The sequence below is a fragment of the Scyliorhinus torazame genome, chromosome 8 (assembly GCF_047496885.1).
Source record: "Scyliorhinus torazame isolate Kashiwa2021f chromosome 8, sScyTor2.1, whole genome shotgun sequence".
Classification (NCBI taxonomy): Eukaryota; Metazoa; Chordata; class Chondrichthyes; order Carcharhiniformes; family Scyliorhinidae; genus Scyliorhinus; species Scyliorhinus torazame.
The window spans coordinates 80,763,750-80,777,800 of NC_092714.1; the positions used below are offsets into that span (position 1 = coordinate 80,763,750).

The 14,051-nt window shown below is 45.8% G+C and overlaps 1 protein-coding gene and 1 non-coding gene across 4 annotated transcripts in view; both read right to left on the reverse strand.

Moving 5' to 3' along the window:
• sytl5 (synaptotagmin-like 5) overlaps positions 1-14,051 on the reverse strand; it is a 338,284-nt gene that overhangs the window by 17,857 nt on the left and 306,376 nt on the right. For 2 of the 3 annotated variants that reach the window (XM_072513889.1, XM_072513890.1), the window contains 3 exons: positions 7,089-7,154; positions 1,057-1,235; positions 737-839 (listed from right to left, as the gene is read on the reverse strand). In XM_072513889.1, the coding sequence (XP_072369990.1) occupies positions 737-839; positions 1,057-1,235; positions 7,089-7,154 (348 nt within the window). The remainder of the gene's footprint in view (positions 1-736; positions 840-1,056; positions 1,236-7,088; positions 7,155-14,051) is intronic. The other variant, XM_072513891.1, reaches the window with a different exon arrangement.
• LOC140428922 (U2 spliceosomal RNA) lies at positions 2,978-3,171 on the reverse strand. Its single transcript, XR_011948933.1, has one exon. It is a non-coding gene; the product is annotated as a U2 spliceosomal RNA (small nuclear RNA).

A 14,051-nucleotide genomic window follows, 5' to 3' on the forward strand; every position in this document is an offset into this window, starting at 1 on the left:
CAAGTACACCTGCTTTCTCTGGCTTCAGCTCCAACGCTAAAAATGAAACTAAAACACACCCTGCAGCAAACAGCCTAAAATGAAAGTAAAAAGCTGACAGACAGCCCAGCTCCACCCACACTCTGACATCAATGATAAACATGCATTTCTTAAAGGTACATTTCTTAAACACCCATTTCTTAAAGGTACTCTCACATGACACAAGGTCCAATTATTTCATCCTTAATGCTCTGACCACTGGTACGACTACTATTATTGGAGCTATATTATACTCCTACCTGCAGTTTATGACCTTTGTTATTCCTAATCCCCACCCATACTTATTCTACTGCCTGATCTCTTGATCTCCTTTCTTGTCCTTATGCTATCCTTCATTATCTGGGCTACTGCTCCTCATTTTCCTTTCGGTTTTTTCACAATGTCGCGTACTCCGGAAATTTACTTCCTCAACCTTGGTCATCTCGTAACCATTCCTCTACAATTATCCACCATAACAGGGGGCTAGATGCCTGTTAAATAGATGTGATGTCAATTAATTTCCATACCAATGTATTTAATAATACACCTAGTAATTCATTAAGGGCAAATTCTGGTGTAGCCAGCCAGAGGTGCTGCAAATAAACAATAAAGAGGGACCAAATTTCTGCAGTGAATAGTATTGCATATTACAGTGAACAGCTTCTTAATGGAGTTGGTTGATGATTTAACCATTCAGAAAAAGAGCACAGTGACAAACCTTTAATGTTTCATTGTAAACTGGATTTGTTGTGTTGGATTTGAGCTTCGTCTTGCGTTTGCTTTGACTAGATTTGTCTGGGAGGAGGTAAGTCTTCACATAGCTGCAGGTGAAATAAAGCTGATCAGTTCTGATATACAACAACAATCATCTTTGAAACTGAGCAAATAAGCATTGTGAAGTTATCCTGCGAATCTTAATGTGTTAAAGTAGAGCAACCAGGATTTGCCGCTGCTACAGGTGCCACTGCTCAGAGCATCAGCAGATTACCTCAGTCTAAAGGCCAATCAATCTCTTCAAAAAGTTAAAATAATACTTACGGATCAGTTCTCTGTTTTCTCTCATCTGCAATCGCTAAATTGCGACATTCCTTCACAGTAATATTTAGTGCCCCACTTTTGTAGCTATAATTGATTGTAAGGAAAATTTCTCCGCTGATATTCAGATTGCCATAGTCTCCTGTTTCACTGTAGACACTCAACATACTATTTAAACTTGTCTACAAGAAGAAACAAATATACAGTGTAAACAGATAAAATATTATATTGGGGATTTATATTTATCATCCTTTCACCTACTGGTCAGTCACACCAAAGATGAAATGAAATATCAGGTAAACCTTAGTACTATAATTGTTTACTCACTGACTGAGGTAGGCCATAGTACAACTCCAGTTTTAATCAGGCCTATTATCTGGATATTCTAAATTGCTAGAAATAACATTAATACATTATATTATTGGGACAGCTGCAATAAAGATTGCTTTTGCATGTATGGATGAAACAAATAATTTACTTGCATTTGCTTATCCTCAACAGTCAGTCGCAGAACAGCAGATCTAAATCTTTGGGGGCAGCATGATGGCGCAGTGGTTAGCACTGCTGCTTCATGGCGCCGGGGACCCGGGTTCGATCTTGGCCCCGGGTCACTTTCCATTAGGAGTTTGCACATTCTCCCAATGTCTGCATGGGTCTCACCCTCACAACCCAAGAAGATGTGAAGGGTCGGTGAATTGGCCACGCTAAATTGGCCCTTAATTGAAAAAAAAAGAATTGGGTACTCTAAATTTATTTTTTAAAAGATCAAAATCTTCATTAAGTTCAACAGGAAACAGGAATCAATCCCAAAGTAGCTAATTTAGCTCGGGAGTCCTGCTCTTGTTTCAATAATTGAAATGATACTGTCCAAGGTAATCGGCAATCAGGTCAAGTCTGCTCTGGAATTGGTGACCCATCCTGGCCAGACCTGCGCTGTACTTGGCAGGAGGATCTTTGATAGTGTCATGCGAGAGTACCTTTAAGACATGATGTTTAAGTAATGTACCTTTAAGAAAACAGTGATGTCATAGAGTGGGTGGAGCTCAGCTCAGTTCAGCCATTTTGCAGGTTTTTAGTTTCAGTTTAACAAGCAGTGTCTGTGTGTTTCCAGAGAGCTGCAAGTTTGAAAAGTGACTGGCTGGTTTTGCTGAGAGCAGTTTTAAAAAGTGCCTGGCTGGTTTTGTTGAGAGCAGCTTCAAAGTGCCTGGCTGTTTTGCTGTCAGCTGATTAAAAGGAGAAAGCCAGTTGGAGAAAGCAGGTTGTGTGTGTCCAGAGAGTTTGCAGGGAAAAAACAAGGTGCTGGAGCTGAAATCAACCAAGCTAATATATCTCTGCCATTCCACAGAAAAAATATATATCCTTTAACCTGATGTGATTCTGTTTAAAGGTGTTAAGTCTCTTGGAAGTTTGAAGGAACATTTTAAGGAATTATTTACTGTTGCAATATTTTCTGAGTTATCTTTGAAGTAAGGGGTGTTAAGAGATCCAATGTTTATTTAAGATGTTAAGTTGAGTTCATGGAATAAACAGTGTTTTGTGTTTAAAAACCCACGTGTCCATAATTGTAATTCCACACCTAAGGAAAAGCCGTGTGCTAGGAAAAGCAACAAATACATTAAAGGGAGAGGTTGGTTGAACTCCATGATACATTTTGGGGTTCTGAAAACGCCTCGCCCATAACAATAGCCTCGAGCTGCTTGGGGATACAATTGCCTATGCATGAGTTAGGGGTATAGACAACTGCCTCATCAGCCTAGCCAGGAGAAGGCTTTTGACAGAGTAACATATACATATATGATGGATGTGCTCTCCAAAATAGGTTCAGGAAAGTTACCTGCAGTGGGATCCAATTGTTCTACACAAACTTAGTGCAGTTTCAATCAATGGACGGGAATCAGAAAGATTTCTTTTTTTTTTTTAATTTTTCCTTTTCTGAGTTACCAAGCCAGGGCTCAGAGTGTGGGTCAGGGGCGAACCCCTAATCCAGCTCCTCGCCTGCTCCAAAAACCAATTCAAATTGAATCCAATTCATGGTCCCCACAAGAGAGACATACCAGATCTGAACCCAAAGGCTCAATCTACAGACACTTGATCTTAGCCAAAAGGCCGAGAAGCGATTCAGAAAGATTTCTAATTAAATCAGGAGTCCGGCAAGGCTGCCCTCTCTCTCCTGTCCTATTCATGTGTTGCTTAGAACCTAGTGCTGCAACACCTGGTCAGCTAGAATTCTTTTTAAAAATATACTATTATCCGCCTTGTTTTCCACTTTTTCATCAAAATATACAACCAACAATAACAAATACAATAGCAATCCCCCAACCAGCATCCCCTTCAACAAACAACCCCAAACATCACCCCTACCTCCCAAATACAAATCAAGAAAGACCAAAAGAGAATCCACGGTCATCCCACACATGGTAAACAGTATACTCAACCCCCGCTCCCCTAATGTTCGATGGCATCCAATTCTTGACAGTGCAGGATAAACAATGTCCATGAATTGTAGAACCCTTCCGTCCTCCCCCTCAACTCAAACTTCACCTTCTCGAGCGTCAGAAATCCAAGCAGGTCCCCCCACCAAGCCGAGGCACAGGGCAGAGAAGCTGACCTCCACCCCAAAGGACCCGCCTTCGGGCAATCAGCAAGGCGCAGGCTAAGACATCTGCCCCAGCACCCGCCTGCAACCCGGGCTGGTCCGACACTCCGAAAATGGCTTTTATGGGCCCTGGTTCGAACCTCACATCCACCACCCCAGAGATTACCTTAAAAACCTCCCTCCAATAACCCACCAATTTTGAGCAGGACGAAAACATGTGAACATGATTTGCTGTGCTCCTCCCACAGCGTTCATACACATCCTCCACCCCCTCAAAGAGTCGGCTCATCCTCGCCCTCGTGAGGTGCGCCCTATATACCATCTTCGACTGTATCAGTCCCAAGCTCACCCACGAGGTTGAGGCGTTTACCCTCCGGAACACCTCACACCACAGACCATCCTCCATACCCTCCCCCAACTCTTCCTCCCACTTGGCTTTAATCCCCTCCAATTATACCTTGTCCTCCCCCAGAATCTTCCCATAAATCGCCGACACCACCCTCTTCTCCATTCCCCCTGTCGTTAATGCCTCTTCCAACAATGTGGAGGCCGGCGCGATCGGGAAGCTCTGAACCTCTTTCCTGGCAAATTCCCAGATCTGCACATATCTAAATACCTCCCCCTGCCCCAGCCCATATTTCTCCCCCAACTCCTCCAGCCTCGCAAAACGATCTCCGTTTAATACCCTAACTCCCCTCTCCTCCCACCTCTGAAACCTCCCAACCCACTTTCCTGGCTCAAACCTATGGGGCAGGATTCTCCGAACCCGCGCCGAGAATCGGAGTTGGCGCCAAGACGGGCCACGACAACGGTTTGACGCCGGGGTGCGATTCTTCCACGACCGGAGAATCGCTGTCAGCCACACGCGATCGACGTGCCGCTGGTCGGGGGCCGTTGAAAGAGGCCCCCACGGCGATTCTCCACGGTCAACCAGCCGAGTTCCCGCCGGCATGGGTCTAACATGGTTCCACCCGGCAGGAGCTCGGACCCGCGGCCGAGGTGGCCGTCCTGGTGGGGGTGGCGGGGGTATCAAACTCCAGGGGGGCCTCCACAATGGCCAGGCTTGCGATCGGGGGCCACCGATCGACGGGCGCGCGCGATCCGGAGGGGCCTACCTTCTTGCGCCTCAGCCCACTGTCTGGCTTTGTCATGTTGCAGGAAGCGGACGGCAGTGCAGGGCTGCGTATTGACACCGGTGCTGCGTGGAGCACTCCGGCGGCGTCCTGGCCCTCTGTGGGCCACAGAACTGCTGGGCCAGGAAGCCCATTGACGCGTGAAACACTCCGGTGTTTACATCGGCATCAACACTTAGCCGCCATATTGCAGAATCCAGGCCATGGTTCCCCCTAATCGGCATCTCTCTTGACCCCGCCCACAACTTAAAGTGCTGCCTCAACTGCCTCCAAATCTTCCCAGAATACTTACCCGGGGCCATCGGGAGCGGCACTGTTGCCAACGCCTCCAGTCACGACCCCTTGCACAGACTCTCCTCCATTCTAACCCACTGGGACTCCCCCCCCCCCCACCCACCCCCCCGACCCAATTCCTCACATTTTCAGCATTCACTGCCCAGTAATAATACAATAGATTCAGGAGGCCAAACCCCACTGCCTGCCATTCTTTCTGCAGAAGTAACTTCCTGATCCTAGCCACCTTCCCCCCCACCCAAATAGATAAGGTAATCAACTTTTCCACCTCCTGAAAAAACGCCTTTGGAAAAAGGATTGTCAGGCATTGAATTATAAACAAAAATCATGGCAACACATTAATTTTAATCGTCTGCGCCCAACCTGCCAGCGACAGAGGAAGAACATCCCACCTTGCCAAATCCGCCTTCACCCTCCCCACCAAGCTGGTAAGATTGTACCTATGGAGTCCCCCCACACAGTCCCACGCCACCTCCACCCCCAGATACAGCTAGCGTTCTGCATGTGGTTCTGACCTCTACATTATCGGAAAGATATAACTGAATTAGAGGGGATGCAGGGGAAATTTAGAAGAATGTTGCCAGGAATGGAGAATTTTAGCAATGAGGAAGGTTTGAATAAGTTGGGGTTGTATTCTTTGCAACAGAGGGGGCTAAGAGGAGATTTAATTGAAGAGCATAAAATTATGAGGGAACTAGGTATAATGGATAGGAAGGACCTGACAATTTATTGGGTGGTGGGAGTCTCAAAGTCACTGCCAAGAAGAATGGCAGAGGTATAATCTCTTATCGCATTTAAAAAACATACTTGGGGATATTGTAACCTGCAAGACTGCAGGCGGAGAATTGAGTTTAAGCTGGATAGCTCTTTTTAGCTGGCACAGACTCAGCGAGTCAAATGATTGCCTTCTTCACCATGAATGTTCTATTTTTCATGGCGTTGAATGTCTAGACCTGCAAAGTATTCCACAACCACATGAATGTACTTCCATAATTATTCGTTAAGTATGTGGGCACTATCACTTTTGCTAAGATGGGAAGCCTACACTAGCGCTCATCTAAACCCATTAGCAAAAATCATTCATTTGAGTAAGCGGACCATTGGACCCAAACTCATATTTCTGCTTTAGAGCTTAATTTTCAACGCTTCAAATTTTGATTTCTGAATTATCTTCTGACTCTTAAAAGTTAGTAAAACATGAAGGAGAGTTGAGGGAGATATTAGTTGTAGGATACAGATTTATGGCCTTTTCCTATCCCAAACGTGCACATTAATGTTAGTTCATAGGTTTACTTGGTTGTTAAATCTCCCACTCCATTCATAGTCAACTGGTCTAGCATAATGAAAAAGTTCAGCATCAGTCTTATTGTATCCTGGGCTTTTTAGTAATTAAGTAGTAGCATCTGGAATACAGATGTTTTGCTTCATAAAATCATTGACAGTTTCTACAGGACCTTATTCAATTCAAATATATTTTTATGTAATTGAAAACTGCTAAAAAGAGAAAACTACATGAGAAGAATGTTCAATTTATTTTTTAGGCAAAACATTGACAGATTCCATTGCTCTCTTATCTCTTGGTTAGTCTTTTGCTATAAAGGTCCTGAAGGGGATCGACTGCTGACCACAGACATTTTTGGGGAAATTGGGCTGCTCATAACCATTTTGTGAAATAATGTAAATGCTTAAAATGACCAATGGAGCAATGTGGGATCTGTAAAGGTCTGCAGAATTGTACAGTAATTAACTACCAAAATGATAAACGTTATCAGAGTTATTTGACATTTCAGCACTCAGTTGAATAGGAAATTGGATCTTAGAACCTGCAGAGTGCTTTTCTGTCTGTAAAGGCCTCATTTTATGTACCAGAATAGAGCAGCTTTTATCCTCAGAACACGTCTATTGGGAAAAAGATGTATCAAAAACACAAATCACTGTGCTTAAAGATGTATTGGTAAAGATAACAACAAGGAAAAAAATGCCTTAATAAATCTGCAAGCAAAGCAACTCACGGTTTCTGCCTCATGATCAGGTATATTAAGGAATGTCCACTTCTTGTCAGAGCTTGACTGGCAATGCTTTACAGGACAGGGCAATGATTGAAGAAAAATACAAAGACATTGCAGATTGCTAGTGAGAATTGCAACAATTGGAAGCACACCACTGAAAGAGCATTTGCACACCAGGAAGATTTCCAACATTAGCACATTTAAAAGCGTTATTTGAAACAAAAAGAATTCACACACAAATATCTCAGGTAATTAGAACTTGCACATAAGATGAAGAATAAAGGTATGTTCTTTGTATAAAGGAAATGATCTTTAAGGAAAGATTGGAAATTAAGCAGAGGTTAGTGTTTCATAAATGCAATAGCATCACTCACTTTCTGGTCACCAATTTACATGGGAACTGAGGAATTAGGAGATGTAGGCAATTCAGCCCTTCGATCCTGCTCTGCCATTCAATCAGATCATGGCTGATCTCTTTCTGGTCTCAAATCCCCCTCCTCACTGATTGCCCATATTCCTTCAACCAGTTATATCTATCTCTTTCTTAAAACAATTTAATGACTCCGATTCCACCGCACTACGGGGCAGTGGGTTCCACAAATTCACCACCCTACTATACCTGGCAACGCTGTAATTTTACAGGGGCAGCACGGTAGCACAGTGGTTAACACAATTGCTTCACAGCTCCAACGTCCCAGGTTCGATTCCCGGCTTGGGTCACTGTCTGTGTCCGCGTGGGTTTTCTCCGGGTGCTCCGGTTTCCTCCCACAGTCCAAAGATGTGCAGGTTAGGTGGATCGGACATGCTAAATTGCCCTTGGTGTCCAAAAAAGGTTAGGTGGGGTTACGGGGATAGGGTGGAGGTGTGGCCTTGGGTAGGATGCTCTTTCCAAGGGCCGGTGCAGACTCGATGGGCAAAATGGCCTCCTTCTGCACTGTAACTTCTATGACCTTTACAAAAACATTTATCTTTCTTTCCTCCTTCATCATGGTTGTTAGCTTATACTATTCTTATTCAGGTGAGGATGATGACAAACCTTTCCTATCGGAAGACCCAGTGGGATTTTGTGCCAAAAATGGATACATTTATTTTGAGTAGATAAATGATTTACTTGGCATATCCATTTCTAATGTGAACTATTTGTTTTTTTTAAATACCTTCCATAACAATTCATTTGAAAATGCAACAGTTTCCTCCAACAATATTTAAATTTACCACCTTACTTGTATGATATAATGGTGGCATCTGAAAGAGGTTATAACATCTTGCTAAAATGTCAACCTCTTTGCTGTGGGTCTGGAGTCACATGTAGGCCAGACCAAATAAGGACAGCAGATTTCCTTCCCCAAAGGACATTAGTGAACCAGATGGATTTTTATGACAACCGCTGACAGTTTCATGGTCAAATAAAATCATGGGCTAAAACTCATATATTCTTCCATCGTGAAAAAAGTTCAGAAAAATAATCACTAACATTATCATAAGCTCCATGAAGCTGTCCTGATAAATCATGAAGATTTCACCCTGTGCATAGTCAAAAAAGCACTTCCATCACAATATGTCCCTCAACTCTATTCTCACTGTCCTGTTAATACTTATATTAACCTACAGTGTAATTACTTCTTTTTTTATAAATTTAGAATACCCAATTCATTTTTTCTAATTAATGGTCAATTTAGCATGGCCAATCCACCTACCCTGCACATCTTTGTGTTGTGGGGGTGAAACCCACTCAAACACTGGGAGAATGTGCAAACTCCACACGGACAGTGACCCAGAGCCGGAATCGAAGCTGGGACCTTGGTGCCGTGAGGCAACAGGGCTAACCCACTGCGCCACCGTGCTGCTTACAGTGTAATTCCAGTGTATTAAATTCAAGGAAGAATGCAACCTTTAGATGACAATCAATTTAGATGTCATTTCTTGTCACAAATATTTACTTTATTACAATGTTATTTCTCTGGATCTTTAATTCAGTTTTTCAGAAAACTGACCGATACCGTCACAGTTTATTCAGATAATCATCAGTAGATTTGTGGAGTGGGTACTCTGTTTCTGAGTCTGCTTCTGCCAAAACAGCAGGTTAAGAAACAATAGGTAATTATTTTGCTAATTCCTTATATTACTTTTGAATATTATTTTTTAAAAAATATATATATGTGTGCTTTTTTTTAAGATTTGTGTGCAGGGCCGGTACAACCACTAAGAAAACTAGGCTGTTTTTCCTCGAGTGGGGGGGGTACAGCAAATAAACAACTGAATTATTCATGAAACTACACAAGTAAACAAACAGGCTTCAGTTGTGGGTATGAAAGGTCCAGATCTACTGATATACATCCACATATACTCACACACATATAGATTTCTATATATTCACATTGCAGTCTTTCCCAAAATTTCATACTATATTCCTCATTCGGTTTGTGACATTTTTACAAATTTGTACATCTACATGACTATTCCAGAATTGTGTAACCAGTAAATAATATCAAGTAATGTAATTTAATCTAGCCCACTCTGTAACAATGATTATTGGTTGTGTAAATTGCACACACAATCATCTAGTAACTGTCATAGGACCACATAGTATTCCATTGTAGAACAATGAGAATGTACAATCAGTATCAGAATGTGCTCCTTTTCATGTAAAATAAATCTGTTATCATAGATGCAGATTTTTAAATCATATTATTGCGCAATATTCATTTTTGAAAGTTAATTGTGGGCAGGGTTAATTTCTTTCATGGTTGGTGGGTCTTGCTGGCAAGGGCATTTGTTGCCCATCCCTAATTGCCCTTGAACTGAGTGGCTTGCTAAGCCATTTCAGAGAGTAGTTAAGAGTCCACATTGCTGTGGGTCTGAAGTCACATGTAGGCCAGACCAGGTAGGGGCGGGAGATTTCCTTCCCTAAAGGACATTAGTTAACCAGATGGGCTTTTACAACAATCAACACTAGTTTCACGGTCACCATTACTGAGACTAACTTTCAATGCCAGATTTTTGGATTTCAATTCCGGATTAATTGAACTTGGATTGAATTTAAATTAATTGCATCCACATCCCCAGAGTATTAATCAGGCTCTCTGGCTTGCCAGTCCAATGACATTACCACAACACCACCATCTCCCCCCTGGCAGCAGGGCAAAGGCTGAATGTTCGCCTAATACTCTTGCACTGGTCCTGGTTCAGTGCCATTTTCTCGGTGATAGTTTTAACTCAAAACAGCTCAGGAACCATGGACGGGATTCTCCGACCCCGCCAGGTTGGAGAATCACCGGGGGGCGGTGTGAATCCCGCCCCCGACGGCTGCCGAATACTCCGGCTCCGGGGATTTGGCGGGGGTGGGAATTGCGCCGCGCCGGTCGGGGGCCGTTGGCAGCGCAGCCCCCCCCCCTCGGCGATTCTCCGGCCCGCGATGGGCCGAGTGGCCGTCCGTTTTCAGCCAGTCCCGCCGGCGTATGTTACGACAGGTACTTACCGGCGGGACCTGGCTCCGCGGGCGGCCTCCGGAATCCTCGGGGGTGCGCGTGGGGATCTGGCCCCAAGGGGTGCCCTCATGGTGGCCTGGCCCGCGATCCAAGCCCTCCGATCCGCGGGCGGGCTTGTGCCGTCGGGGCACTCTATTCCTCCACGCCGGCCGGTGTAACGGTCCGCGATGGTCGGCGTGGAGATGAACCCCCCCGCCCATGCGCTGGGATGACGCCAGCACACGCTGGCGCTCCTGCGCATGCGCCACCTCGCACCAGCCAGCGGTGGCCCTTCGGCGCCGGTTGGCGTGGCGCCAAGCCCCTTCCGCGCCAGCCGGTGTGGCGTAAACCACTCCGGCGCCGCCTAGCCCCTGAAGGTGCGGAGGATTCCGCACCTTAGTGGCGGTCTGAGGCCGGAGTGGTTCACGCCACTCCTTCACGCCAGCGTTGCCCACCCTGCCGGTTTCCGAAGAATCCCGCCCCATAAACTTAGAAACCTTCCCATGTGCTATAAAACATGTGCTAATGTATTTTCTGTGGCTTGATTTTCCTGGAACAAGTTGCTAACCTGAAGTCAGAGACTTTGGTTTGAGGGGTGACACTCCACATCCAAATGGGGGGAATGCTGGGGCTTGTAAAATGTATTGCGTGGCCTGCACGCCACCTACCCACCACCTTTGACCTGTCCCTCATTTTATGGGGGATTGTGGAAGCATTGGCTGGTCCGTCCAACTTTGGATCTATTGAGACTCTTAAGTGGTGATGTCGCCATGAACTGGCCACTTTACGTACCACATCCTGGCCCCGGGGCTATATTACCCAGAGCAGGGGAAGGCCTCGCCAGCTATGTAGCCTGGCAGCTTTTACCGTGCAGGCTGGTGTCGGGCAAGGGGTATGTGAAACCTCTCTGTTTCAGAAAAATCCACTACTGGGGATTACAAACCCATTTCAGGCGTCAAGTATCATGAATCCTTGAACCATCACAGCACAGTGAGTCAGATGCAGAGCAAATAAGCTTTTACGTATCAGTGCAACATTTTTCCTCATTAATTTAACAACTGTCCAAACACATTTTACTGTCTTTATAGCTAGCAGAGAGAAGATAATTTCACTTCAATGAACTCATTCTCGTCCAACCTTTTTGCCTGGTGGGGGGGGGGGGGGGGGGGGGGGGGGGCGCTCACATTTCAAATTTTCTTACACTTCGGGGAGTGAGAAAATTTCAAAAGATTACATTTGACACAACATTAAACATATAAAAAGAAACAACTTGTTGAGCAAAATAAATGTCCCAACAATAAATTGACAATTTATAAATTTTAACTTAAAGACAAGAAAATAGGCAGAATTGGCCCACAGAAACCAGACTAAAACATCCTCTCACCCTCAACAATAAAAGGATCAGCAAAGATGCCAGGAAGCAGCAGTTTCAGAGGTTGCAGAGACATCAGAAACAGTGGCAAAGGACAGGAGGGGCAAGCAAGTGAGTCAGCGGACCCACGAGGCGAGGAATTCCTGGCCCCTCCCAAGAGAGGGAGACCAGGAACCTGAAAAACCAGCCCCCCCCCCCCACACACACACCGTCCAGAGTTGGATGGAAGATGTTCCTCACGAAGGAGATGAAGGAGGATATAAAGACAGAAATCAAAGCGGTGGTCAAATTGGCAGGTGCGGAGATACTGGCTACCATGCAGGTGGTCCTTGACGAAAGGGGAAAGAGATTAGAGGCCCAGGAGAGCACGACAAAGAAACTGGAGAAAGCCTCAAAAGCTGAAGCATCACCCTGGAGGCCGAAATAAAGAGATTGGTGACGACTCAGGGGAACCTGAAAGGAAGGTGGAGGACCTGAAAAACCGGTCGAGACGTCAGAACATCAGGCCTGCAAGAAGGACTACGTGGAACCTAATGGGGAGAGACAGCTCCCCCAAGCCGCCAAAGGTTGACAGGGCCTTCGGTCGCTCTGGCCGAAATTCAATGTGGAGGAACAGCTGAGAGCGATCATTGCCAAGTTACACCAATAGCAGGACCAGGTAAAGTTACTTTACTGGGCCAGGCAAATAAAGGCCTGCAGCTGAAGGCACAGGATCAGAGTTTATCAAGACATTGGGGCAGACTTGGCAAAGCGCCGGGCAGAATTTTACAGGGCGAAGTCGGCCCTGTACAAGAACAGTATCAAGTTTGGGATGCTGGACCCAACCAGGCTCTGGGTAACAGAGAACATTATTTTACTGCCAACGCAGATGCGGATGAGTTCGTCAAAAAAAATGGACTGGACAAGCAACAGATGAGGCAGAGAAAACTAATGAACAATTTGCACAGGACTGTACCACCTCCTTCTGAACCGGGGAACTAGTTCTCAGAAAGGAGAGGGTGAGGAGTAGACAGAGGGGAAACTGACATAGCGGGTATAGGAGGGGGTCAGACCAACTCCAGGAGGGGGACAACCACACTAGCGGGAAAGCTAGCGCCAGGAGGTATGAGTGAGGGGGTGCGTGGCGCGTCTCCCAAAGGGGAGAGAGCACCTGGCGAGGATGTGGGGGCTAGGAGGGGGCGGATAGAGGAGGGGGGTGGGTGGGGAATGGTTCTAGACTGCTTCAACAGCCAACTCGTGGCAATGTGGAACTAGATGCACCGTAAGCAGCGCCTTTGACGGGTCCCTAAATAAAAGGGAAACCCCGGATTACCCACATGGCATACACAAAGTTGGCGGCCATGTTGAGTGGCCCCTGGACAAAGGGAAACCCAGAGTGCAGGTGCCCAGCCTCATGGTGAGTACGGTGACTGCAGCCATTTTGGCTGGCCCCCTAACAAAGGGACACCCGGAGTGCAAGGGTGCATCCACAAGGCAAATATAGTTGATCCTGCAGGGGTGGGGGGACAAAAAACCCCCATCAGAATAATAACCTGGAACATCAGGGGACTTAACGACCCAGTGAAAAGAGTCTTTACCCACCTTAAAAGTATCAAAGCTGACACAGTCTTCCTCCAAGAGAAACACCTGAGGGAGAAGGACTGACTGCAGGTACAAAAGGGATGGGTGGGACAGATCTACCATTCATGTTATGGGATGAGATCTAGGAGGGTAGCCATACTATTGAGCACACAATAGTGTGTCTAACGCGACAAAGACGGTTATGGACCCAACGGGATGGAACGTCATGGTCAGCGGTGTCCTGGATGGGGCACCGGTAGTCCTAGTTAATGTGTACATGCCCAACTGGGACGACACGGGAATTTGTAAAGAAGACCATGGCGGAAATCCCTCCTGGCCGACAGGATCTTCTGCCAGAAAACATCACAGGCCATAGACAAGTATATTAATAACAACCAGACGGGGGTCTCACCCTCCACATTCTGGGAGGCGCTGAAGGTTGTGATCAGAGGAGAGATTATCACCTACAAGGTACGTAGGGACAGGGAGGAGAGGGTGGCTAGGTAACAACTGATCGACTCCATTCCGGTGGAGATAGACAGAAGATATTCCAACGCCCCAACTGTA